We start from the raw sequence: 27632 nt of genomic DNA, 5'->3' as shown, positions 1-27632 counted from the left end.
TCGTCTTGGTTAACGGGTTGCCAATGTGATAGGAATGAAAGGATGGTGTATATTCTAATTGGATGCCGAAACGAGCTTTTTTTTTGCTTATTTCGAATTCTAACAGTTGCCTGCTAGAACTAATCAAGTTGTGTAGGTATAGGGATAGAAGATGGAAACGGTATGAAAGCCCATTTCCAGTTCTAGCGATTGCTAGAACATGAGAAATTTATGAAAAGATACTAAGTATAAGGAATGGAACGGGCCTGGGATTGAACCCACGTCCTCCTGCGTATGAGGCAGAAGCGGTAGCCATATGACCACCAAGCCCGTTTATTTTCCCAAAAAAATCAATTTGAGCTTGAGCTTGATTGACTGCTCGTAGTTGCTACTCCATTATGACCAGATCAGCTGTTCTTGCACAGGGAACCAACAGATGTTTGCTTGGGACTAGCACACATCTTCAATGTACAAGTACTGGTGCTATTTTCCCAAAAAAATCAATTTGCTCTAAAAAGTGTTTATAATCAATTTGGGGGCAATTCATTGTTTACACACGCAAGAATATCCATTGTTCTATGTGTTGAACGTTAATTTACTGTTATTTTACGAAGGAGAACCAAAGAAAACCTACGATGATTCAAATGGATGATTCAATTCAGCCATGATTCTTTAGGTGCTGAGTTGGGTGCGTTTCAACTCACGAGTGATTTGAATCGTTCATGAGTTTTAAGATTTTGAGTTTTTCCCAACACTGGTGTCAGGTCCTGTAAGCCAGCCTTTTAAACGATCAGGTCCTGTAAGCCAGCCTTTTAAACGATAACAGCCGAATAATCAACGAGAGAATACTGAACGGAACAATCGGCGAAGGCCACAGCGACGAAAAACGGCTAGCGATTGGAAACTTAGTACGTGGAACTGCAAATATCTCAACTTCATCGGAAGCACACGTATACTCGCCGATTGTCTGAAATACAGGATATGTAGGGTAACCAACTTGATTTGGACCCCTACACATTTTGGACCCTCCTGGCGACAATTTTCTGATTTCTGAACTAAGAACAATGCCGCTGCTAATTCCCCCATTGGCTTCAGGAAATTACTATCGTTCAGCATCTGTTTCACTGGTTTCCCGTGCAAAAAGCGATATTTAGATGAAATTTCGAGGAAATTAGATTGTTCAAGAAGGCGAGCGTTACAAAGCGTTACGCTGAAAAGTATACATCACTGAATCTCAGAACATACACAATAAGTTTTTGTCGAAATTGTGAATTTTAAAACGCGGGAATCTTCTCATTGATGCATGCCAATCGAAAGATAAGACTTGGCTTCGGCTCAATTGACCAGGGTAAATTAGAAATTCGACTTTGAAGAGACTAAATGGGGGTGGCCAAAATGTGTACATTTGGGGGTCCAAAATATGTTGCACTGTCCAAAACGAAGAATATTTTCATTTCAGAAAATGGCAAATTTCAGTGATTTATCAATAACTGAAGCACATTTCGAATTTCTATTTCATAAATAAGACTTTCATCTTTGTAAAGGTGTCATTTCCGCCCATATCGAACCTGTATTTCAATAGATATAAGCATATATTGGGATGCACTTCCTCTAGGGGTTCAACATAGGATAGTTACCCTATGTTAGAAGCGATCAATGGAACGATTAGAAGCAGGCAAGCAGTTCTAGGTACCTATATTAAACGACAACGTTCTCGTTAATCGTGAAGGTTGACTGTGTCGCTCCACGGTAGGTTACGAAGAGATTCAAGGATATCATCTGTACTTGTACAAGTCAATAAAACAATAGCGAATAATTTTCATTATAATCAGTTCTGTTTTATTCGAATGACGCTATTTCATATTCTTTCACGCGCAAGTCTAAATTGAACTTAATCAGATAATAACTGTAGCTTCAGAATAAAATACAGTAAATTTAGCGACGAACTTTTCGGAATTCAAATTGGGTTCTACCTCGCGTTTTCAAGGGCCTCACTATCAATATACTGCCGTGAATCGCATATCTGTCCCATCTTTGCTGGGTTTCCTATTCATATGGGACAAATATGCGATTCACGGCAGTATACTGAAGCAACAAGCAGCTGTCATCTTTCTACGATTTCTACGCTTGCTGCGACGCAGTAAAGCCAAAAAAAAAGATGGCAGTTATTCGTTGCTTATTAAATTGTATCGAGATTGGTGCCTCTGAAAACGCGAGGCATATTTTATATGGAACCTGGACAGTTTCACCTTAAGGACCGATGTGCACGTAGCGGTTTCATAACGTCATAATGTCAGATACCCAGCATCAAATGAAGTAATGCACACGTATTCCATTTAATGCTGGGTACTTTGCGTGAACGCGGCGTGCACGCAGCTTAAAAAACCATTAAAATATATTTTGATAACTTAGTTTTACACATATATATCTAAAACTATTATCCACAATGCAAACGAGAGTATATAAAAACAATTTTAAGCAAAAACGGGGTTTAAAATGGAACAGTTGTTATTGATAAGGAATCAAGTTTCAACTTTTAGTGAAAAAATTTACAATTTTAACTTTTTGCATGATCTAAATCCTACGTGTTATAAAATTTGTATTCTAGATTAGGAGCTGTCCATATATCATGTGGATAATTTAGAGGGTGGTGAGAAAAGTGCATATGACAATGTGTAAGGCTCATTTTTTTTGGATACGAGTGCCCCTTAGTGCTATTTGGTTCAAGCTATTGATGAACACTTCTTCAATTTATCAAATCTCATTCCAACCCTATCACACAAAACATCTCAATTGCAATTATTGATTAGCATAACAGGGTTAAAATGTGATCAAGTTTCAAAACGAGTACAGCATGTCATTATATTTCGTTTCCGAGAAATACCTAATCTAGAATAACACGCTAAATGCATGTTTCATGAGTGTTAAACGACTAGCCATATATTTACACACTTCCCAAATCCGGCAGACAGCCTGCCATCCTTTTTAGATCCTTTCCTAGTTCCACCCCCGAAACGGCAGCCTGCGTCATAGACAACGTCGGTTTGGTTTTCATGCCGTAGCCGGGTTTCTTACCAGCTACAGTCGAATTTATCACGCCGACGCCAGCGTCATTATTATCATTATCATCATCGTCTTCGTCTTCATCCGGGTCGGAATTCTTGACCAGTTCTACCGTTATGGGCGGACATCATTTGTCCCACAGACCGATTTCCTTCATCTTGGTCTGAAAATATCGCTCCACCGTGTTAGCGCAACTGTAAAAGAGAAACAAAAGTAATGATTCATCTTCTAATCCTATTAAGTTTGCTACACTGACCGAAAGTATTCTGTCTCAGGAGAATTATACAATCGACAGTTGGTGAATATGCGTGCCATGTCAGCCATAAATAACCTACGCGATATATAATACCTGGAAAGAAACGATAAAAGTTACGCAATAATAAACCAGTATCGGACATATTGTTGCCCTTTTGGCACACGACTCACTTGTTCTTCAGTCGTTCACCCATCGTTTTCAGATCCATTGGATACTTGATGTGGTCGTAGTAATCCGGAACCTCGGCAGGATTAACCGGTTTCAAAAACGGCCATGCAGCTGAATGTTGTCGGACTGACTGAAGCACACCAGTCAAGGCGTTAGACAACTTGTCTGGATCGGCCGACTCCTCCAGTGGGCGAGAAGTACGCTGGGCACGAAACTGTGGTCTCCATCCGACCTCGCGTAATCCCGGAATCGATTCAATGGGAATGCTGCGGAGCTGTAACGTACATTTCTTTTAACAAAACGAAATTTTCAATCGTGTCTTTCAATTAATTCTCACCCCTTCTTTGAAGCACGTTAAACCAGGATGAACCTTCTGGACTTCTTGTTGACGCTGAGCAATCAATTCCTTAACGATTTCCTTTTGCTTTCGGATTACTGAGCTGAACTGTGTATAAATCAAACTTGGATGAAGCTCGCAATGCATAAGGGTAGCGCCCTCGTACTCCTTTATGTACCCTAAAAATCATTGTTATAGTTAAAAAAATTCATATTCACTGAAGGAGTACTAGTAGCTCGCTTCTCCGTACCAGCGTAGACATGTCGCGCCACTTTTATATCCTTGGAAAATCCCTGCTTCTTGAAATAGCCAATTGCAAATTCATCTGCGTAGGTAAGGAAATGCTTTATGCCTCGCTGAGTGCTGTAGTCTTTTAGATGGTTCATCAAATGAGTACCGTAGCCTTTCACTTGTTCGCTGCTAGTGACGGCACAGAATACAATCTCGGTGAAGCCTTGCGTAGCGAACGTACGGAAACAGATTCCACCAATTGGTCGGCCGTCTTTCACCAGCGCAAGTGTTTTGTGTTTTCTGGAACATAAAATCAATCAATACATAAATTTATGCGCAAGATTGTACGGAATACTACGGATAGTTCTGCCGTTAATCGCATATTTGTCCCATATGAAAAAAATGGGACAGATATGCGATTCACGGCAGAGTATGAGACAAAAAGATTTGCGAACATTTAGTGCATCCGTCGATGGTACTAGCTCCAGGTCCAGGCAACTAAGTCACAGTAGCACCATCACTAATTTGAATAAAAAGACGGATTTGAACCAATTAGCTAATATGCGGGATACCACGTTGTACGGTGCTTGTGTGATATTCAAGTTCAAGTTCAAGTTTTATTTATTTCATATGTTAGCAGTACAGTTTATAGTTTAATTAACCTAAGCTGAGGTATGGAAGACCTTTCAACAGCTAATATTTTTTAGAACAGCGGTTCTCAACCTGGGGTACATGTACCCCTGGGGGTACCTTCGCTGGCCCTAGGGGGTACCTCGGACAAAAATGCGTAATGGCGAACGTATTACAATTCCAATTCGAAACTTATTGATAAAGTTTTGATAATTTTGTATTTAATATATCATAATTTTGTCTTGTGCATAATATGCATGGTGATTAGCAAATCAAAGCCAAATCCTCAACCAGCACAGTGTATGAAGGGCTGCGGAACAAAAAATAAAACGAACAAAACGTTTAACGCGCAAATTTTTAAAATCTCCAATGCAATCTTCCTGATCTAAATGAAATGTTGAAAAATATTTTGAGTATACGCTTTTCAACTAAAATCCAGAATCTAAGGTTTCGGAAGCCTTCGTTTAAAAGGTATATTTCCCATCCGAAATCTTGCCATCTCCGGATTGGCAATCGTACTCCTTTGCACCCAAGGCAAATTGGAGACCCTGGTTGGTTCTTTCAAGATTTTCAGAAGCCTTCTTTCAAGACGTTGAAAGCCTCCTTTCAAGATGATAAGAAGCCTCCTTGCAAGAGGCTTGGAAGCCACCTTTCAAGAGGCTTAGGATCCTCCTTTCAAGAGGCTTGGAATCCTCCTTTCAAGAGGCTTGGAAGCCTCCTTTCAAGAGGCTTGGAAGCCTCCTTTCAAGAGGCTTAGAAGCCTCCTTTCAAGAGGCTTAGAAGCCTCCTTTCAAGAGGCTTAGAAGCCTCCTTTCAAGATTCTTGGAAGCCTCCTTTCAAGATTCTTGGAAGCCTCCTTTCAAGAGGCTTGGAAGCCTCCTTTCAAGAGGCTTGGAAGCCTCCTTTCAAGAGGCTTGGAAGCCTCCTTTCAAGAGGCTTGGAAGCCTCCTTTCAAGAGGCTTGGAAGCCTCCTTTAAGAGGCTTGGAAGCCTCCTTTCAAGAGGCTTGGAAGCCTCCTTTCAAGAGGCTTGGAAGCCTCCTTTCAAGAGGCTTGGAAGCCTCCTTTCAAGAGGCTTGGAAGCCTCCTTTCAAGAGGCTTGGAAGCCTCCTTTCAAGAGGCTTGGAAGCCTCCTTTCAAGAGGCTTGGCTTGGTTGGTTCTTTCAAGATTTTCAGAAGCCTTCTTTCAAGACGTTGAAAGCCTCCTTTCAAGATGATAAGAAGCCTCCTTGCAAAGGCTTGGAAGCCACCTTTCAAGAGGCTTAGAATCCTCCTTTCAAGAGGCTTGGAAATCTCCTTTCAAGAGGCTTGGAATCCTCCTTTCAAGCGGTTTAAAAGCCTCCTGTCAAGAGGCTTGGAAGCCTCCTTTCAAGAGACTTGGAATCCTCCTTTCAAGCGGTTTAAAAGCCTCCTTTCAAGAGGCTTGGAAGCCTGATTTCAAGAGGCTTGGAAGCCTCCTTTCAAGAGGCTTGGAAGCCTGATTTCAAGAGGCTTGGAAGCCTCCTTTCAAGAGGCTTGGAAGCCTCCTTTCAAGAGGCTTGGAAGCCTCCTTTCAAGAGGCTTGGAAGCCTCCTTTCAAGAGGCTTGGCTTGGTTGGTTCTTTCAGAAGCCTTCTTTCAAGACGTTGAAAGCCTCCTTTCAAGATGATAAGAAGCCTCCTTGCAAAAGGCTTGGAAGCCACCTTTCAAGAGGCTTAGAATCCTCCTTTCAAGAGGCTTGGAAATCTCCTTTCAAGAGGCTTGGAATCCTCCTTTCAAGCGGTTTAAAAGCCTCCTGTCAAGAGGCTTGGAAGCCTCCTTTCAAGAGGCTTGGAATTTGGAATCCTCCTTTCAAGCGGTTTAAAAGCCTCCTGTCAAGAGGCTTGGAAGCCTCCTTTCAAGAGGCTTGGAAGCCTCCTTTCAAGAGGCTTGGAAGCCTCCTTTCAAGAGGCTTGGAAGCCTCCTTTCAAGAGGCTTGGAAGCCTCCTTTCAAGAGGCTTGGAAGCCTCCTTTCAAGGGGCCCAGAAGCCTCCTTTCATGGGGCCTAGAAGCCTCCTTTCAAGGGGCCCAGAAGCCTTCTTTCAAAAATCTCTGAAGGCTTATTTCAAGAGGCTTAAGGTTCTTTTCAAAAGGCTCGTAAGCCTACTTTTAAGAGGCACGGAAGCCTCCTTTCAAGAGGGCTGGAAGCCTTTTTTAAGAGACTCGGAAAGCTCTTTTCAAGAGGCTTGGAAGCCTACTTTCAAGAGGCTCGAAAACCTACCTTCAAGTGGTTCGGAAGCCTGATTTCAAGATGCTCGGAAGCCTCCCTCCAAGAAGCTCGGAATTCTTCTTTCAAGAGGCTTGGAAGCATACTTTCAAAAGGCTCAGAAGCGTCCTTTCAAGATGCAAAGGAAGCCTCCTTTTAAGTGACTCGAAAGCTGCCATTCAAGATGCTTGAAGTCTTCTCTACAAGAGGCTCAGAAGCCTCCTATCAAGAGGTGCGGAAGCCTACTTTCAAGAGATTCAGGAGCTCCTTTCAAGAGGCTGGCGAGCCTCCTTCCAAAGGGCTCCGAATTATTTTTATCAAAAGGCTTGGAAACCTACTTTGAAGAGGGGGTACCTGAATTAATGCAGAACTTCGAAGGGGTACCTCTTCAGAAAAAGGTTGAGAACCGCTGTTTTAGAAGATGAAGTTACAAACGTTTATGATCATTTGGATTGAGAAGGAAAATAATTAAAAAAAAAAACCTTCGAAATAGCAAAATAGTGTTATGGATAGTTAGAGGAAGGATAAGATTATGTTATACTAATATCACAGGTTATAAGCTTAAGTGCTCTGGCGAAGGGTTTGCTGATGTGGCGCATCCCAGCCAAAATTTTGGGAGAACACGTTGAAACCAATCGTTGAGTTGTTCCATATTTGCAATAAAGTGGACATCTTCAGTTGAGTGGAATGGATCTAAATTCAGCATCATCTTCAATAGTTGATTTTGTTTCACTTGAAGTTTCTTTCGGTGAACAGCAGCGCAATTGTACCAGGCAGGGAATCCGTAAGTTAATGATGGCTTGAACACGGTCTTGTAGAGTAGTAGCTTCGATTCAGTGCTCAGATGTGAACGTCGTTTGATGAGTGAGTAGAGCATATTGGTGAGCTTGCTGCACTTTACTAGGGTGTTCTTTATGTGAGTGGCAAAAGTCAATTTCCTATCGAGATTTAGCCCAAGGTATCCAACGTCATTTGACCATGGGATGCGGCTTCCCTATACGGAGATTTCATTTTGAGGTAGTTTGCTAGGGCTTCGCTTCCGAGTAAAAAAGATGGCCTGTGTTTTCCCCGCGTTAGTCTTTATCTTCCGCCTTCTTTGATAATTTTCAATGGCATTTTGGGCTGCTTGTAGCTTAGAGAGCACGATGTTTGGGTCGGAATCTGACACAATAAAACCGGTATCATCGGCGAAAAGAAAATATTTGACTCCGTCAAGCATCACCAGGTCCGCGGTGAAGATGTTGTAGAGCGTGGGGCTTAAGACAGCACCTTGCGGAACGCCAAAAGGAATATATTGTCGATCTGAATTTTGTCCATTGACAGTTACATGGTAGGTACGGTTTGTTAGGAAAGAGCGAATAATTTTAAGAATATATAAAGGAAAGTTCCCAAGCAACATCTTATGCAGAATTGCATCTTGCCACACGGAATCGTAGGCTTTCTCAACATCAAGAAGCACCATACCTGAAGATCGACCCAGCGCAAAATTGCTACGTACATCCTTCACAAGACGAACGAGCTGATGGTTGGTTGAGTGTCCTTTTCTGAATCCAAATTGTGCATCAGGAATAAGCCGTGTATTTTCCAATTTCTGTTCGATGCGTTTCAGTATTACTCGTTCAAGCAGTTTGCTAAAGGTAGGCAAAAAACTTATAGGTCTGTAGTTGGACGCTTCAGTAATTCTTTGTTTGGTTTCGGAACGGTTGTTACTATGGCATGTTTCCAATTTGTCGGGAAGTATCCAAGACGGATGCAAGCAGAAAATATTTTTGCAAGGAAGATGTGCGCCTTTCAACAACGAAGAACAACGTCGGGTATATGGGTCGAAGTCGACGGAACGATTGGTTCGACGAAGAGTGCAGACAGATTCTGGAGGAGAAGGACGCAGCGCGGGCGGTCGCAGAACGTGGAACGTTATAGATGGAAGCGGAGACAGCAGACCCGCCTTTTTCAGGAGAAGAAACGCCGCCTGGAAGAAGCGGAGTGCGAGGAGATGGAACAGCTGTGCCGTTCTCAAGATACACGCAAGTTCTATCAGAAGCTCAACGCATCCCGCAAAGGCTTCGTGCCGCGAGCCGAAATGTGCCGGGATAAGGATGGGAGCATCTTGACGGACGAACGTGTGGTGATCGAAAGGTGGAAGCAGCACTACGAGGAACATCTGAATGGCGCTGAGAGTACAGGCAGTGAAAGTCAAGGCAGCGGAGGAGATGACTACGTCAGTTCAGCGGACGATGGAAGCCAACCAGCCCCCACCTTGAGGGAAGTTAAGGATGCCATTCAACAACTAAAGACCAATAAAGCAGCTGGAGAGGATGGTATCGGAGCTGAGCTCATCAAGATGGGCCCGGAAAAGCTGGCCACTTGCCTGCACAAACTGATAGTCAGAATCTGGGAAACCGAACAGCTACCGGAGGAGTGGAAGGAAGGGGTTATATGTCCCATCTACAAGAAAGGCGACAAACTGGAGTGTGAGAACTTTCGAGCGATCACCATCCTTAATGCCGCCTACAAAGTGATATCCCGATCATCTTCCGTCGTCTGTCACCATTAGTGAACGAGTTCGTGGGAGGTTATCAAGCCGGCTTCGTTGACGGCCGCTCGACAACGGACCAGATCTTTACTGTACGGCAAATCCTTCAAAAATGCCGTGAATACCAGGTCCCAACACACCATCTGTTCGTTGATTTCAAGGCGGCATACGACAGTATAGATCACGTAGAGCTATGGAAAATTATGGACGAGAGCAGCTTGGATGGTGGATGGCGTGCAAAACTGTGTGAAGATTTCGGGCGAACACTCCAGTTCGTTCGAATCGCGCCGGGGACTAAGACAAGGTGATGGACTTTCGTGCCTGTTGTTCAACATTGCGCTAGAAGGTGTCATGCGGAGAGCCGGGTGTAACAGCCGCGGTACGATTTTCAACAGATCCAGTCAATGTATTTGCTTCGCGGATGACATGGACATTGTCGGCCGAACATTTGCAAAGGTGGCAGAACTGTACACCCGCCTGAAACGTGAAGCAACAAAAGTTGGACTGGTGGTGAATGCGGTAAAGACAAAGTACATGCTTGTGGGCGGAACCGAGCGCGACAGGGCCCGCCTGGGAAGCAGTGTTACGATAGACGGGGATACCTTCGAGGTGGTCGAGGAATTCGTCTACCTCGGATCCTTGCTAACGGCTGACAACAACGTTAGTCGTGAAATACGAAGGCGCATCATCTGTGGAAGTCGGGCCTACTACGGGCTCCAGAAGAAACTGCGGTCGAAAAAGATTCGCCACCGCACCAAATGTGTCATGTACAAGACGCTTATAAGACCGGTTGGCTCTACGGACATGAAACATGGACAATGCTCGAGGAGGACTTGCAAGCACTCGGAGTATTCGAGAGACGGGTGCTTAAGACCATCTTTGGCGGTGTGCAAGAAGACGGTGTGTGGCGGCGAAGAATGAACCATGAGCTCGCCCAACTCTACGGCGAACCCAGTATCCAGAAGGTAGCTAAAGCCGGAAGGGTACGATGGGCAGGACATGTTGCAAGAATGCCGGACAGCAACCCTGCAAAGATGGTGTTCGCTCCCGATCCGGCAGGTACGAGACGGCGTGGAGCGCAGCGAGCGAGATGGGCAGACCAGGTGCAGAACGACTTGGCGAGCGTGGGGCGTATCCGAGGATGGAGAGATGCGGCCTCGAACCGTGCATTGTGGCGTCAAATTGTTGATTCAGTGTTATCTGTTTAGATGTTAACTAAATAAATGAAATGAATGAATGTGCGCCTTTCGAGGTAGTTTCTTTATTACACAGTTCCGGAGCGTGTCTTGTCCAGGAGATTTTTTTGGATTTGAGTCGCTGAATAAGCTGAGCTACCTCCTTCGGACGAATCAACCAAGAGTGTTCCCCAGTCAGGAAGGATTGGTCGATGTCTGTAACTGAGTCGTTTACCGCTGCCACGGTTTCGGGATCGTCTGCCATTTGGTTGGTGTGGGACCGTGAAAAACTCAAAGCTAGCAGTTGACGTCAAACCTGACCGCGAGGTGATCCGATGACAATTCGTTCAGCGCGGTTGGCTTTGTCATGTCCAGTAGGTTGTTTGACAAAGTAAGATCTAGGGTCGAAGGACGACCGCGCCCCGTAGGATGAAATGTGAATATGATAGAAGAATGGATAAAAAAAGTTATGGCTGGCTGCCTCCTGAGACAATATTGTGCCAGCTTTGTTGGCCTTTGAACAGTTCCATTGACGGTGTCGTGAGTTTAGATCACCCACGACGAAGAATGGTTCAGTCCACCTGGTAAGTGTGGAGATGTCTCGCCGAAATTGAGTCCAGATGGATCGTGTTGCGCCCCCCGGGAAGTATGCGGCGATAACGTGTACAATACCGTTCGTTGTGTTTATCGAAACGCCTATGCTTTAGATGATCTTTGTCGAGATGCTCAGCTCTGCAAACTTAATACCTTTTTGAATAGCAATCAGTACGCCTCCCCCTCTTTCGGCATCATTGGAATTACGGTCGGAACGAACGCAGCAGAAATCAGGATGGTAGAAAGCGTGTTTTTGCTGCAGCCATGTTTCAGTTACTACTGCAACGTCTACGCGGTGTCGTTGTAGGAAGTCAAAAAATTCCATTTTCTTACTGTGAACGGAGCGTCCATTCCAGTTAGCAAATCGCAAGTTGGGTTGATTAGACATTGTACAAGTACTTGGTTGTAAGCTCGAATAAAGCTAGAAGTTGTTGCTGCTTCGTTTGACAGTTTGCCAAGCGATCAAATGTCTCCCTCGCTATAGCAAGAAATTCCGACACCGAGAAGAGGTTGTTACTATCGCCCTGCTGTAGGACTTGTGCATAGGAGCCGGACGATGGTGCGGCTGTGGAATTGAAGAGACCACCTTGAGGGGGTCGTGGCGGAGGTGGAAGAGGTGCGGGGTACTGCCGTTCCGTTTTCATCTTTGCTAATTTTTCAATATAGTTTTTGCGGCTGGGACAGCCACGATAGTTGGCGGTGTGCTGCCCACTACAGTTTGCGCACTTTATTGATCCTCGTGTCTCGTTTCTGTCGTAGTTTGCTAGCTCTGCTTTTTTGGGTAGTTTGCATTCGCAGGGTTGTTCCGACTACGCGGATTTCGCGATTTTCGCGGATTTCGCGGTTTTCGCGGATTTGGCGCGGATTTACATAACGATTTTAGGACTTCGCGCGGATTTGGCGCGGATTTAGTTTAAGGTGAAAATTTAATAAATAAAATGCTAGATCTCAGGATTCTCTGGACGTTTACGCATAAGTTCCTTGGAGAACTCTACGAAGCTCTACGCAATTTTATAATTACAACAAAGTTGCATAATTTGTTACTTCAGAAGAAACTGTCGTTTTTGGCAGATTTTTTGTTTTTTGCCAAGTTCATCTATTCATCAATTATGATCTGCATCTTTGTGCCGAATTCTACTGACAATAATGGAACAAAAAATGTCAAAATCATCATATCATTTAAAAAGCGGTGCGTATTGAAATAGTTTTGGCTGTTTAGTTCTTGTTTTCTTAGCTTCAATATCTCTAGTGGTGAAAACTTAGATGGTTGGTGGAGGCTGTTAAATTAAATGCGATTTTCTTAGGCTGTGAACCATTCCAGCGATTCGTTTAACTTTTAGTTAAAATTTGACAGTTCGATGGTTATTTCTCCGTGGTTAAAAATAACCCTGCTCCGCAGCATGGTTAGATTTGACAGTTTGATAGCTAAACTCAAGACAAAATTTTCAAAACGACTTATCTGCTTTTGTAAACAAAGATTCAAACGTCAATTTGACGAATCTGATAGCACTCCCACGCAAACCAACACCATCAATAGGTAGCTGAAGGTCTCTGCTACCTGTTGGTGGTGTTGGTTTGCTTGGGGGTGCTATCAGATTCGTCAAATCGACGTTTGAATCTTTGCTTACAAAAGCAGATAAGTCGTTTTGAAAATTTTGTCTTGAACTTTGTTCGCGAGAAAATTGGCGCCAAATCCATTTTGTTCCAAATAACTATCAATCTGTCAAAACTCAAATGGGTCGGCTTCGGGGTAAAATTTTAACTACGATGGGAAAATAACCATCAAACTATCAAGTTTTAACTGAAAGTTAAACGAAACGGCGAAATGGTTCACAGCAGGGCTGACAATAGTCATTCTCGTCGTATGAAGGAAGCGAAAAAAATTTAGTCTTCGTCATAACATTGCACGACGCAACACCTATTCGTTTTCTTCGCGCCGCATGCGTACCACTTCGATAGTCGCGCAGCCAAAAGTTATGACGATTTTCGTTGTCACTTCTTCACACAATTGATTGCACGTCACTATAGATGGCGTGGTTAAAAACATAATAGCGTCTCAAATAAACAAATAGTAGGAACTTTGGTAACATAAATATATCGATAACATTCATAACGCTTTCATACGTTGCTTCAAATTCATAATTACAAAGAATTAGTAAAAATCTTCGCATGGCAGCTGCCGCTTGAAGAATAACGGTATTAGAGATGGGCAAAACAGCTCATTGCAGTGAGCGGATCTGATCCGTTCAGCTCATTGAAAAGAGTCAGCTCCTTGGATCAGCTCTTCAGTTCTTTAATGCTACATATAATAAAACATAATTGTTAATATTACTATTTTAATTATTGTTCAAAAATTTGAAAAATTTATATCATTCATTCATCATTCATCTATTGACCTTTCTTTGAAATTTTTAAAATGTTTAGCTACAGTGAGGTAATAATTTCTATTGAAAAACCGACAATTTTAAACTAATAACATTTATTACGCTTTTTTGACCGTCTAGTTTAGAAGTCTAGGAGTTCATTTAGAACCATCACATTTATTTCTATACAAAAACTAACTCAACATTATTTTCTATTCATAATTCTAAGTTACATTTTGTTGATAACGTTTCTCAAATCGTTAATTTGAATAATTCAATCCCTAGTCTGTGATATGTATATGAACCATATCACGTGTCATAAGTTTTCTCTTCATACTGGGTGCAGTAAATCAATGCCTTGTTTGCACACGCTTCTAACCCTTCTAACCATGCGTAGATGACATTTTCATACAAGCGAGCCCATGGGCTGATGATGATGATAGATGATCATCTATATTGGTTCCCGAAATGCGAGAGAAATAAAAACAAGAGAGTAAAAAAATACAGAGCACGGTGCTACAAACAAACCGAGTGCACATGTAGCAGTATGCTGGCGGGAAAACCCGTCGCAAGTAAAAGATCCGCTCCGTGCAAGACACAGCTCCCAGTTCGGTTCGTTTGAACCACGCGGTTCGCTCGCTAGAATCGGTCGCGACTGATCCGGATCGAGATCCGTGTCGCACGGATCTGAGCTAGTGGCGCAGCTCCCGCGTCCATGTCACAGCAATTTCGAGCTGGACGACGACATGAGCGGAACTGAGAGTTGTTCGGATCTTCGGATCTTTTGCTTGGTACGGTTCGTTCGCTACCGCACTACTAGGTATCTTTTGTGTGTCCGTTCGTAGCGCCGAGTATGTGGGTATGGGTTAAGAAATAGGTGGCAAGCTAGATTATTTTTGCTTGTGTGTTTCTTATTCCTCTCTGCAGCAGAAATGATTTCTGTTGCTTGGCTAGATGGTTCTGTCGCTTGGCTTGATGGTGCTGGAGGTGCAAATAATGAACGATCAGCACGTGCGCGGTATTGGACTGGAAGGCTCATACAAGCTCGCTTGTGTTGTGTACCGCGAGCGTGGTATTTTCGTTTGTGCTGTACAAAATACAACAGCGCGCGTACTCGAGTGCGTACGCTCGAGGGAGTTTCTCTAGGCGCGTATTTGACAATGATTTTATCAATTTAAAGTGAGCTGCTGAGCTGGGCTTCTTTAAAAAAGATCCATGGCTCATCAGCTCAATGTAAGGAAGCGAATCTTTGGAACAGCTCCTGAGCGGAGCGCCCATCTCTAAACGGTATGAAGTCTTCGTTCTTCGATGTCGTCATGACGATTTGGTTACACGACGAAAGCTAACATCATGCGCGTCATTGACGATGTGTAGAGTAGCAATGAAGACACTAGTGCTGTCCAATGAGAGCTCGAACTAGCTTGAAGTTTCTCCCTGTCCTGCTCATGCTCATTTGTTGACAAAAAAGAACAAGCAGGACGGGAACAACTTCGAGCTACTTCGAGCTGTTCATTGGACAGCACTACTGCAACTCGTCGCTACTGTGGCATTTCGTGCTATGACTATATTGTCAGCCCTGGTTCACAGCCTTAGTCCTATTTTCAATTTGGTACAAACATGTGCAAAATTGAAGCTTTTAATCATATTTTAAATCAGGAATATTAAAAAACGACCTCGAAGACAAGACGTTTAGTAAATTGTGGAAACCAAAATTGATATGTCACGTGTAGTTGCTTAAAATTTAGTTCTGGCCGCGCGGATTTGGCGCGAAATGGATTTCATGTCGCGCGGAAATGGCGCGGATTTGATTTTAGTCAGCGCGGATTTGGCGCGGAAAATATTTCAGGATCTCCGTTACAACCCTGCATTCGACGGACGGATGCTTCTCACCACATTTAACGCAAAGTGGAACAAGATTGCAATTCCTCATGCCGTGGCCGAATCGCTGGCAACGGTGACATTGAACAGCATCGGTAGACCTTTTTTCGTAGTATCGCCATTTCACTATGATATTAAAGATTGCTTTTACCTTTTGTAGATCCGACAGTTTAACCGACCCCTTTATGAACTGAAGCAAATATAACGCACTTTCCTCCAGACCGATGACCTTGCGAGAAAACATTTTCACCTCGGTTGTGATCACTCCAAGAGTGGCTAGCTCCGATTCCAGTTCGGCGATGTTAACCACTGGTAGCCCCGATAGAACAATTTTCACCGATTGCTCAGAGGCGGGGGTATAGGTATGAAATTGAATGTTCGATTGTTTCATTGTTTCGTCGTTTAATTCGTCTGCTTCGTTGTCCTGCAGCAACTCGAATTCATTACTCACAGTAATATTAATCGCGTGGCTACCATTGCCACTAGCAGATGCTGGTGATGTTGACATCGAATTATTGCTTGCCATTGTTGACATCTCGTCTATATAAGGGCTCATCGCGCGCGGGGGGTGAATATTTGTGTCGAGGTTATGAGTTGCATCTAGTCCGCGTTTTTGCCTTGACTGAGTATGGCTACGAGAAGCTCTTTGCGACGTTTGGGAGGCCCCTGATCGTCCGTCCGGATCCGCGGGAGCTTTCTGCGGCTTCAGGATGTCAATTCACGATTACTACTTCGGAAATAAATTGAAAAGTAACTAAAAAAGGAGTGCGATTTATTAGAGTTGTTTACTTGGCGAAACAGTGTTGTCGATCTGTTGCTTATGTGATATTGATTGCGAAAGTTACGGGCAAATGATCTGACGAAAGTTCATTCAGGACAATTGGCTTCGTCATGTCTACCATGTTGTTGAATAGAACAAGGTCCAGGGTGGACGGGTTACCACGGCCGGACGGGTGGAATGTCGGTGAGTCTGGGAAATTGACATTGAAGCCAGAATGTTACGCTTCTTGATACAAGATATTTCCCTCCTTATTCTTTTTGACACAATTCCAGTGGCAATGTCTGGCGTTGAAATCGCCGACGATGAAGAAGGGATTGTCCGAATATCGCGCCGAAATTGCGACCAGTCTGCACCCCGACGATCTCCAGGAAAATAGGCAGCGATAAAACAGATTTGATTCCCACCATCAGTTAAAACGGAGATGCCGATGGCTTCTGTTCCTTAAGTAGCGACATCAAGTTGTTTGAAGCGTAATCCTTTTCGTATAGCAATTAACACACCACCTCCTCTACCAGCGTCTACACTTGAAGGACGATCGAGACGAACGCAGTAGAAATTTGGGTGTAGAAAAGACGTATTCGGCCGCAACCAGGTTTCGGTTATTATTGCAACATCTATGTTGTGTCGGTGGACGAAGTCGAAAAACTCTAGATGTTTATTATAAACGGATCTACCGTTCCAGTTAATACGCAAAGTTGACGGGTTAGCCATTGTTCATGTACACGTATTTCATGATCAGCTCTGACAGAGCCAAAATTGCTGCTCCTTGGTGCGACAGCCTTGCATTATTATGGTATGGTTTAACGGTTGGAGCATTCCTAATTGGATTTCGTTGCGCAATCGATGATGTTCGGGGTATGTTCGAGATTGTATGCTTGGAAGTACGCCGCCGGGTTTCTTCTAGCTGCTTAATGTACTTCGCGCAACTGGGACAACCTCGATAATTTGCTGTATGGTTGCGCTACAATTTGTACAGGGAATTTTATTGCGCGTGACAGAAGTGTCGTTAAGATGGGCCTCACTTGGTATCTTACACTGATTCGTGAAATGTTTCTCACCGCACTTGACACAGAGGGGAGAGACATTACAATTCCGTGTCCAAATTGTTGACATCGATGGCATTGGACTGTGTCGTTCGGTTTCCTGGTAAATATTTATTGTACATCGTCTCCAACTTATAAATTGCACAGACTGAATGACTGAAACTTCGTTGAATAGTCTGAAGCATAATTCTAATGGATTATTTTGACCGTAATGTGTGCGGTGGCCACGGATTCATAACAGTTGACGATTCCTGAGTTGACGAGATGGTGCATGAAATCGAACATTCTCCAGGATGTAACAACAGTCGATGTTGCACGTTATGACGTCGAAAATAAACATCCTCTGAAATATCACTCGACGGTAGGGCTGTGCAAATATCGATAAAATCGATAATATCGATATTATCGAAAGAAATTTATCGATACGATATCCGATATCATTGAACTCAGATATCGCCGATATCGATAATTTTTTGTAATCGATGTAATGATGATGCCCAATTAAATCAACTACATACACTGACTCACTGACTACATCCTTTAAAACATAAGTAGGCTACACGCCTGTCTTGGTAAGAGTAGTCACCATGCTACTACCCAAGCCGTTCCTGGGTGGACGTTAGGCAGAATAACAGCGATTTCAACAATGCTGTTCTCACAACTGGCCCTCTACTAAAATTTCAATTTCTGTTCGCTTCATACTCGTCGCTCGCTTGTGACACCTATCCATACTGTTCTTCATTGTTGCGCTCCCTCTTACTTTGAGCTTTAGATGTTGTACTCACCGATAAATGCCAATAAAATCAATAATGATTGAGTCATGTACGGTGATCAAAAAAAAACTTTCCCAATTAAAATGAATAAGAGTGACTAAAATTTTCAAATAGTTTTGGAGTGACAAATTAGAGTTAGAAACGTGATAACATCGATAGTAGACAAACTCGGGTATAAACTGTATTTTTTTATTTTATCGGATATCGATCCGATATTTTCAAACCCGATATATCGCCGATACCGATATATCACCTAATGAATATCGTCGATATCGATAAACCTCCATTGTGCACAGCCCTACTCGACGGTCTGCCAATGGTTGTAAGTCAATCAAAGCACAACGATTTCGGTATGGCGGCAGGTTTGATGGATCGTTCCATGGTAAGCGGCACAAGGCGTAGTTGATGGAGCGTTTTTGTATTCTCTCGATGCGTTCAATGTGAACGGAGTGATACGGATCCCAGATTTGCACTCCATACTCTAGTATGCTTCGAATTAATGCACAATGTAATGATTTGAGAGCATGGACATCATCGAACTGTGCTGAATCTTCATTTGACCATAGTATTAAATAGCGCCTTCACACCTTGCAGGTCCGTCATCTTTATGGAACCTTTCTCAAAATACAGCAAATAAAGCACGCTTTCTTCAGGCCCAATTTTCTTCTTTGAAAATATCAAATCGGCTGGCTGGACTCCTTTAAGCTCCAGTTCCTCTTTCAGTTCAGCCAGACCGTATAGTGGAAGACCAGAAAAAAATGAAACGAACTTGTTGCTTATGCGATGGAGTAAACGTAAAGAATTCGGTTTGTGTAACATAGCATATTGATAACAGCATCGAATACATCCTGATCGGTTGTGATAAGCTGTGTACCAGATTTCACTGACTCTACCTGGTAGCCTGTTTGCGGGATGTTGGCCGAATTCAGTATTTCGCGCGAGTGTTTAGTTCCCTTGTTAAACTTGATGGTAATTGGGGGTGGGCGGCGGCGCTTCTTCGTGGCGCTTTCTGTCAGTTGGCAGTTGGCATTGTTTACATTGCCTTCCGGATCGGCAGCAGAGACTCAGAGAGTGTATCGTATGGATGTGTCGATGAGTCCATCATAGAAGAATTGGTGGAAACAACAACGCTTGGCATCGTCACGATCGTCTTTATACTACAGTTCAAGGTAAGCTGTAGTTATTTACCAAAATCGCGCCGGAATGTTATGTTAGACTGAGTACTGTCCACATTTTCATGTGGAGCGAACTGACTGGATACGTTACTATCCACTTTCGTAACAAAACAATAATATTGTATGAAAAATCGAGAAACTCAAAAAGTATCGCTCCGATAACAGCTTGAGCACACTAGCCGACAGCTCGGGGTAAACTGCCCTCGGATTTCAAGCTCGATCAAACTGTTTCTAAATCAAGAAGCAGTTTGGTCAGCAGATCCACGGTACCAATGCCTGCAGCAGTACTTCAAGAATAAAGCGGACGATTTCACGTCATATGCTGCGATGGTTAACAAGCATCGTGTGTCTTCTTGTAAAAGAGGCGGGACTGCTGCTTCCGTTTCCGTGGAAATTGCAAATAAATATCAAATTATACCATCATTTTTTTTAATATCAGAATGAAAAAATATATTTGTTTGTTCTAAATAAGAGTAACAAGGGCAAAATAATTTAATGATGTTAGGGCCGATTTCTTCACCTCCGCTTAGGCCTTAAACCAGGTTTAAACGTATGGGTAAGCACCGCTTAAGAGTTAAGCGAAGGTGAAGAAATTGGCCCTTAGAGATAAAAACAGTAATAATATCAACATTTGCCATGATAACAAAAAATAAGAACTTTTAAATACATTAATGAATACCATGTAAAAAGTAAAATTTGTGGATGTACTAATTTAACATTAGGGTGCATTTACTATGTTCTGAAAATCAAACATTACTATTTACTACCTACTAGATTCATACAAATACTCACGGATCAAACACCAGCTGACTAATGTATTCCCGCGGCATTCCCGGCAGTTGATGGGCAAACACACTGTGCAAGCCCAGAAGCCACAGCATTGACTCCTTGGTGACCGGTTTGGTTAGGGAATTTCCCACCACGTGGAACTCTATCTCCCGACGATTCTCCTCAGCTTTGGCCGCTTCATCCCGCGGTGCATTCGGCGGAAATACGACCTCCGTTCGGCTAGTGTAGTTCGAATCGTTGAGGCGTTTCAGCGCTTTGATAACCACATCATCCGGAAGGTCCTCACAGTCGGAATCTTTCTTGTACCGCTTGGCCTCGTTCGACTTTTTACCACTTGAAGATGCAGCCGCTTCGTGTTGCCGTTTCTTTTGCAACATCAATGAAGCGGTTGGTTTGAAGTTTGGATCCCATATCTGAGACTCTTCGTTAATCACCTCGTGCTTCAAAGCCTCCAAAAACTTGGGCAACTGAGCCAGCATGAGACGTTTCTCCGGAGGCATTCTATCCCGTTCCGTTTTACACTTGGTTAGCAATTGCTGGTAGACGTACTGATAAACTGCTTTTAGTAGCGTGCGACCGAACACAATTGATGTCTCGAAATGACGCAGTGAGCTGCAGAACGCCGGAACGTGACAGAATACCAGCCAACGTGTATAATTGATCTTATAGTTGGAAGCATCTTCATGACTCAAATCTTTCCTCGCGCTCGGCGCTTCAAAATTCCAATGATTCAAACAATGAAGAAATGTTTTTGCTACCTCTGTCATAGTTTCCAGCTCTCCTTGGTTTAAATGGCTATATTTGAACAGCACGAAATTGGTTACCGCCTTGGAAATGGATGGTTGTTCGAAAGGAGGATCTCCAAGAGGACCTCGAATAACGGGTTGCGATCTGGTGAGAATGCATTGTCTCAAAAGCTGAAAAGGATAAAAACAAAGCAATATTATTCTGTTTGTCATCATGCACTTAGTAGTATAACTTCGTTGTTGTTCTTCTTCTATGGCTCTACATTTCACCTGGAACTTGGGTTGCTTTCAACTTAGTATTGTACTTCCAGTTGAAAACCGAAGTGAGCTCTCGCGACAATCGAGTTTTCTTCCGTTTCCTTTTGTCGCAACTACGTCGCGATCAGTGCGCATCATGGCGCATGGCGGTGGCATAGATGCGCACTAGACGCGATGCAGTTGCGACATTAGGAAATAAGGAAAAACTCAATCGTCGCGAGACCTCACTTCGGTTTTCAACTGGAAGCACAATATTCGATTAGCATTTCCTCAGTTATTAATTGAAAGCTTTTTTTATGCTTGCCATTGCATTGTATGTATCGCATGTGTGGCAAGTAAAATGGATACAATATGCCCAGTAAATCGAGAATGTTTCACACCCGAAAACATCCTTGGCCGGACCGAGAATCGAACTCGCCATATCCGGATTGCCAATCCGATACTTGCAAGGCTAACTAAAGACTTTATTGTTCTTTACTGTATTTTGGATAAGTAACATCTATACATAATTTAAATCTTACCCGGAAAAGGTACGCGTAAACTTTTTTCGTGTCGGTGTCCGTCTCCCGCAGCATACTCATATAAAGATTTTCCACATCCACGATCGCACCCAGTAGTTCGTTTATCTGATCATCGCTGATCTCACCCAGATGGGCAATATGCATATCAAGAGGATGCTTGCAGTTTGGATTCCGACATTCTTCCTTGAAATTGGGACAATAGTCCACTTCTACGTCCTTGTGTCGATTCTCCTCAGGTGTCTTCCAGCCTGTACAGCGACATTCCGTAGTCTGACAGGCCGAATACATGGACAACTTGGTCAGCTTTTGGTTCTTTGGCAGCTGGTAGACCCTTTGCTTTCGCTGCAAAATTCTCTCGATGCTGTCCTGACGGGTTGCTTCTTGCGATCCACTACCTGCCGAACGATCATCTTGCTTTTCGGTTTTTACCTCTACTGTATGATGTTTCGAATGATCGTTCATTATTCAAGGAAAACTTCGCGTAAATATCACTTTACTAAGGGTATTCTAATGTTATTCTTAAAGCTATTTTCCAAATTTTCAGAAATTTTGTTATGATGCCTTCGATCTGAATCTGACGAGTCGGACAAAATTCTGATGCTGACGGACCGGGTTGCCAAATGAAAATATAATAGGCCTTTTCGTGGCGGTGCCGAACTGAACTACACGCTTACACGCTAACCTGAAACAACCCAGTGGTCGTTTGTACCTGGATAGTGCGGATTAGGGATCCTATAAGACGATCCCCACCAGTGCGTAAATAAAGCCAAAATAGCAACCTCTATCATGACGTGAACTCGCACCGGTCGTTGGTAAACGGGTTTGGGAAATGTAAACGCAACCTTCGGTGAATAGCGAGTTGGCAAATTTGGCGACCCGCTCCAACCGTTGCCAAAACATAACACGGAAATAAAGAGTAACGCATAAATAAAAAATGTGCCGCCTTCTGAAAAATTGTTCGGTTATTCATCATCAAAACCATTATGATGGAGGTCAGTTTAGTTTGGATTTCAACTGATTGGCGGCGCTAGCGCATATGAAATAACCTGATAGGTTAGATATCTCGAAATTTGGAATTTTTTAGAATATTGGCGTCTTCTACAAAGTTGTTTGGGAGATCAAAACCATCATGACAAAAACAAGTTTAATTTGAAATACAACCGCTTGGCGGCGCTAGTGAATTGGAAATAACCTAAAAGGTTAGATATTTCGATACTTGAAATCTTAAGAATATTGCCATCTTCTACAAAGTTGTTGCATATAAGCTAGCGCCACCTAGCAGATGTTTGTCTACACTACAAAAATTCCACACATTTTTATTGGCAAAAATCCATTAATTTAATTCATGATTCTAATTAGTGCACACATAACCACTCTCCACGCGAAGTACAAATATAATCTATAATCAAATAAAATGTATGTGTGGTCTCTAATAAGCAGTTATTGAATTTATGTGTCGGTACAAATTGCATATATTTGGGTCGCCAAATTGCAAAAATTTATGTGTGCGACAAATATATTCAATATAAAGATTTTTTTCGGTGTAGCTAATCTGATAACATATTTATGTTACAAAAGTGGGAGCGCGTTCTGAAAGATTTGAAAATAAATAATTTTTTTTTTCCTGATTTTATTTATTTCCGTGTTTGCCTCAATAGCAACCGGATATTCACCACCAGTGCGAAGCATGATTGCACTTCAACAACCTTGATAGAAACAACCGGTGCGAGAACAAGTGCATAAATAAAATATGAACGCATTTCGTTCCTATACTAGACACTCATTTGGATACACATCGGTGGGGATCGTCTAATGAGAGATATGCAAATACTTTTCCAGACGATTTAGCAACGCTGTTACTTTTGTTAGCAAACGCTTCCAGCACTTGCCGCAGAGCAAAATGTTGAAGCTTCTATATGACTTTGCATTTCATAACAATTTGGAATATGTTTGTCTGTCCACTAACAGTGTTTAAATAAGCATTATCACTAAAATAAAAGTGCAATTCAAATAGGCGAAACACGATACATAAACTAGATTACTTCTACTCGCGAAAGTAAAACAAAATGTTTATTCGATGAAACTTTTCTTGAAATCTATCTCAATACCTCTCAACCTCGTCTCAATCTGCAACAATAACAACGTTCATTTGGCTCACGTTTTGACAGTTCTCAATGCTCGATTGGCTTACAATGGCCGCTTTCGCATATCTCTCATTATAGGATCCCTAGTGCGGATTATAGATAGTGGAATATATTTAAATATAGATGAGCGAAGATAAATCCTCTGTCTCCAAACGAACTGTCAAACGTGTCTCCAAACGAGCATGACGTCACGATTTCAATGGAAACGATAAGGGCTGTGACGTCATATGCGCGTGTGCACGGGCAAAAAAATCGACTCAGCCATGCTTTCGCTCATCTATAGATTCTACTATCTATCCAGCTTTCCACGCTCGGTAATGGCGGCTTGTCGGTGTGTAAAAATCAATCGGTCACTGTACTGTTTGACACTAGCTGGAGGAAAACTCACTGCCGAAAAGGCCTTTTTTCCCCTCCCCTCACCCAGGAACGCCAGTGGGCTTTCCTCCAGCTAGTGTCAAACAGTACAGTGACCAATTGATTTTTACACACCGATAAGCCGCCATTACCGAGCGTGGAAAGCTGGATAGTGCGGATTATAGATAGTAGAATCTATAGATGAGCGAAAGCATGGCTGAGTCGATTTTTTTGCCCGTGCACACGCGCATATGACGTCACAGCCCTTATCGTTTCCATTGAAATCTGTTGGGCAGAGGTGGACACAGCGCAACGGGTAAACACAAACGGAACCGGCCGCGGGAGAAAGAAAAACACAACACGGGAACTTTCACGGGGACAACGAAATAAAAGTCGACTACACAGTACGAGTCATGGTGGCATAATAAAATATGTTTATTTACATTTCTCTATAGTTGTCTTGTCATCAAAAACACATACACTAACATCTAGTACCCATGTGGTCAATTTGCGAACCGACAACTTTTGGGTACAGTGTTGCCAGACCGCCAGTTTGTACGAGGAACAAACATTGTTTAATCCAACAAAATCGTGACGTCATGCTCGTTTGGAGACACGTTTGACAGTTCGTTTGGAGACAGTGGATTTATCTTCGCTCATCTATATATTCCACTATCTATAGTGCGGATAGAATCGATTTGGAACATCTTTTGCTGGCGAGGATACACTACCAAAAATCCACACATTTTTATTGGCAAAAATCCATAGATTTAAGTTATTATGTATATAAGCGCACACATAACAATTCTTCACGCAAACCACTTATAAAATATATATTGAAATAAACTTCATGTGTGATTACGAATAGGCAATTATTTGATTTATGTGTGGATCCATATCGATTATATTAGGGTGACGCTATTGCAAAAAAATTATAACCGCGACTAGAGGACTGAATAAGAGAAACGCGGATAGAAAATATTGTCTATCCGGAATAAATTTATACCGCTTTTTATACCGAAGTTGGATTTTTCTCCAGATAGAGGTATTGTACGTGGATTTCCCTATTGGACCCGACCGTTCGAAATAGTCGCTCCTTGAACGGTCGTTGAAATCGCCGTTTTCACCTTCACACCCATCTTCATAGTAAAATCTGTCAAAACTGGCAAGTCTGTCACGTGCTTTTTGCTGTTTCCCTCGGACTTCTCTTTCTTTTTCCGATATTTTGACATCTGTTTTGATAGACAAGGAGCAAAAACAAGGTAATCTACCAAACATTTATTGAGTTTGGCAAACCTTGCTGGAAAAGGGAACGTTTGAAATGGGCAAGTGAACTGACCTTCGAATCCATTGGTCAAGTAAATCTACAATAACTTTCCCAACTTCGGAAGTAGTGCGCTGGATTCGCATAAAGATGCGCTAAACAACGCATCAATTAGTTTGACAAATAAAACTTCGGAAGAAAGTTCGGTTCGGAAGTCCCGACTTCCGAATTCTAACTTGGTGCTACGCCGACAATATGACTCTGGGTGCTGCGGATAGAGCCGCTTTTCTGTTCTCAAGCGAGTAGCGGGATATTTTGAAATCAATCCCATAAGCAAAATTATTTTGCAGTTACTTAGCTGTCAAACATTTCCCGCTCTTCGAATTTCTCTTTCCATGCTGCATGAGGGCGCACAAATGCGCAAGACTCTACATGACTTTTTGATGATTTACATACATTTCTGCTCCAATCAGCTGTTGAATCTCGTGAAATTTCATAACGAGTGCTTTTTAATTGCATTCCTACTAATTTTCCACTCGAAATGTAATGTGAAAATATTTGTTACAAATAATACAAAACTCAAACTAAGTTTATTTTTATTTGTTTTCCCAAATAATAACAATACTTCTCAATATAGAATCTGAAACGAACATAACCACAATCTTCAATGTTTGGCTCCGGCACAATAGAAAATTTTGGCTTCAGTTTGACAACCAAATCGATTCTATCCGCACCACCCAGATATGACTCTGCCAACACTGCATTCAATCTTCTTCATCAAAGAACAACACATGAAAAGGAAGAAATGGTTTATGTAGATAAAATCTCACAATCCGCTATTTTATGTGCCCACATCGCATAAAAAGAAATATTGCAGGTTGCAGTGGAATGTCAAAATGCATGCAATCTGGCTAGCAAATGTTGAGGAACGCCTGATCATCTTGCAACCAGTGTTGCTGGCAATTAAAATGAAAATGTATTTGATTTTCGCAAAACAATTTTTTTTTTCAATCTTGGAGGAGTCAAATAAAATCTTTGGTTTTTAGCCACGCTATATTCCAAGAAACGTTCAATTTTCAAAACAGTAAAATACTTGTTTAAACAAGACAAATTTCACTTCAAAAGCATATTTTTTTATTATACAATTATACAATTAAAATCATTCCTGGAAGTCTGGCATCACTGTTTTTAGCGCGCTTCGAATAAAAAAGCTCGACGAAAACAAACGGACAGCTGTCAGCTGACGTCTAATCGTCCTTCTCTTTCAAGCTCATAGGAAGGATAGGATTTGACACAAAAAAGTTGACAGCTCGCTGCTTGCATTTTGGTCGGAAACTTCTTGCAAGATCTTTGCATTTCGCGTTTTGGAAGAAATTTGCAATATTTACCAACCCGACCAGTTAGTCAGAACAATTATATCAATATGTTACAAATAACAAAACTTGAAAAAAATGTGTTATAAATTCTCTGTCAAAAATGTATGAAAGAAAATTTCACGATCGTCATAACTTGATTATAACATTATGTATTATGCTTATTTTACAGAAAAACAAAATTGCCAACATTCCTAGGAATTGGAAAAAAACGAAGTTACCACCTTCAGTATATCCAGTTTTCCGCGAGCGGTAATGGCCGCCAGCTTGTCTGCGGGTTAGTCTCTGATTTGACATTTCTGGAGGTCAACTGCACCCAGCGCTCCGAGCATTCTGGCCAATGTGGCATTTAAGAAGGTGCTGATTAAGTGAATTCAAGCCTTCTTGTATACCACATTGATCAAAATGCTCGAACGGTGGGTGCAGTTGACCTCCAGCACCGTCAAATCAGAGACTAACCCGCAGGCAAGCTGGTGGCCATTACCGCTCGCGGAAGACTGGATATTTGATTTAATCGAGAAAGGCATCGTCACCGCTATAGCCTATGGTCCAATGCACCGAGTTCATCATTGACGTTTGAGCGGTGCGCTGTTTACTTAGAATGAATACTTTTTCATTCATCGAGTTCATGCAAGTGTTCATTTTTAGTTAACAGCGCCCGTCTCAAACGTCATTGTGTTCATTCGGTGCATAGACCTGCGCAGGAGTTCATCAAATTCACTCACCCGATGGATTTTGACATTTGAGCGAGTCGTCTTCTCGAACAAAAGTTCATTTTGCGTTCATTATGCGACCCGCTCAAACGTCATAATTTCTTGGGGGAGTTCATTTTGCGTTAGTCTATTGGACCATAGACTTATGCAGGGGTTCATCGAATTCACTCACCCGATGGATTTTGACATTTGAGCGGGTCGTTTTCTCGAACAAAAGTTCATTTTGCGTTCATTATGCGACCCGCTCAAACGTCATAATTTCTTGGGGGA

General features: G+C 42.5%; 1 protein-coding gene across 2 annotated transcripts; it reads right to left on the bottom strand.

Annotated features, from left to right (window-relative positions):
- Nucleotides 1-2807: 2807 nt before the first annotated feature.
- Nucleotides 2808-22121, bottom strand: LOC134226675 (histone acetyltransferase KAT2A). 2 transcript variants are annotated; one of them, XM_062707606.1, is made up of 7 exons: nt 21515-22121; nt 19993-20906; nt 4054-4334; nt 3804-3982; nt 3469-3755; nt 3299-3391; nt 2808-3236 (listed from the first exon to the last, which is right to left on the bottom strand). In XM_062707606.1, the coding sequence occupies exons 1-7, from the start codon at nt 21974-21976 to the stop codon at nt 3170-3172; spliced, it is 2283 nt and encodes a 760-aa protein (XP_062563590.1). In that variant the 5' UTR covers nt 21977-22121; the 3' UTR covers nt 2808-3169. The 2 variants fall into 2 exon arrangements, with proteins under 2 accessions (XP_062563590.1, XP_062563591.1); XM_062707607.1 differs by having other exon boundaries at nt 3469-3740; nt 21515-22119.
- Nucleotides 22122-27632: the final 5511 nt, after the last annotated feature.

Source organism: Armigeres subalbatus, chromosome 3, assembly GCF_024139115.2.
Source record: "Armigeres subalbatus isolate Guangzhou_Male chromosome 3, GZ_Asu_2, whole genome shotgun sequence".
Taxonomy (NCBI): Eukaryota; Metazoa; Arthropoda; class Insecta; order Diptera; family Culicidae; genus Armigeres; species Armigeres subalbatus.
Note: the sequence above shows the minus strand (reverse complement) of the source record. Positions and strands in the feature narration are given on the sequence as shown.

Coding starts and splice junctions, on each gene's coding strand:
- LOC134226675 (XM_062707606.1), bottom strand. CDS start 21,976: ATGAACGATCATTCGAAACATCATACAGTAGAGGTAAAAACCGAAAAG. Junction 20,907..21,514: donor TTTACGCGTACCTTTTCCGG/GTAAGATTTAAA, acceptor TATCCTTTTCAG/CTTTTGAGACAATGCATTCT. Junction 3,392..3,468: donor GGTGAACGACTGAAGAACAA/GTGAGTCGTGTG, acceptor GTTTCTTTCCAG/GTATTATATATCGCGTAGGT.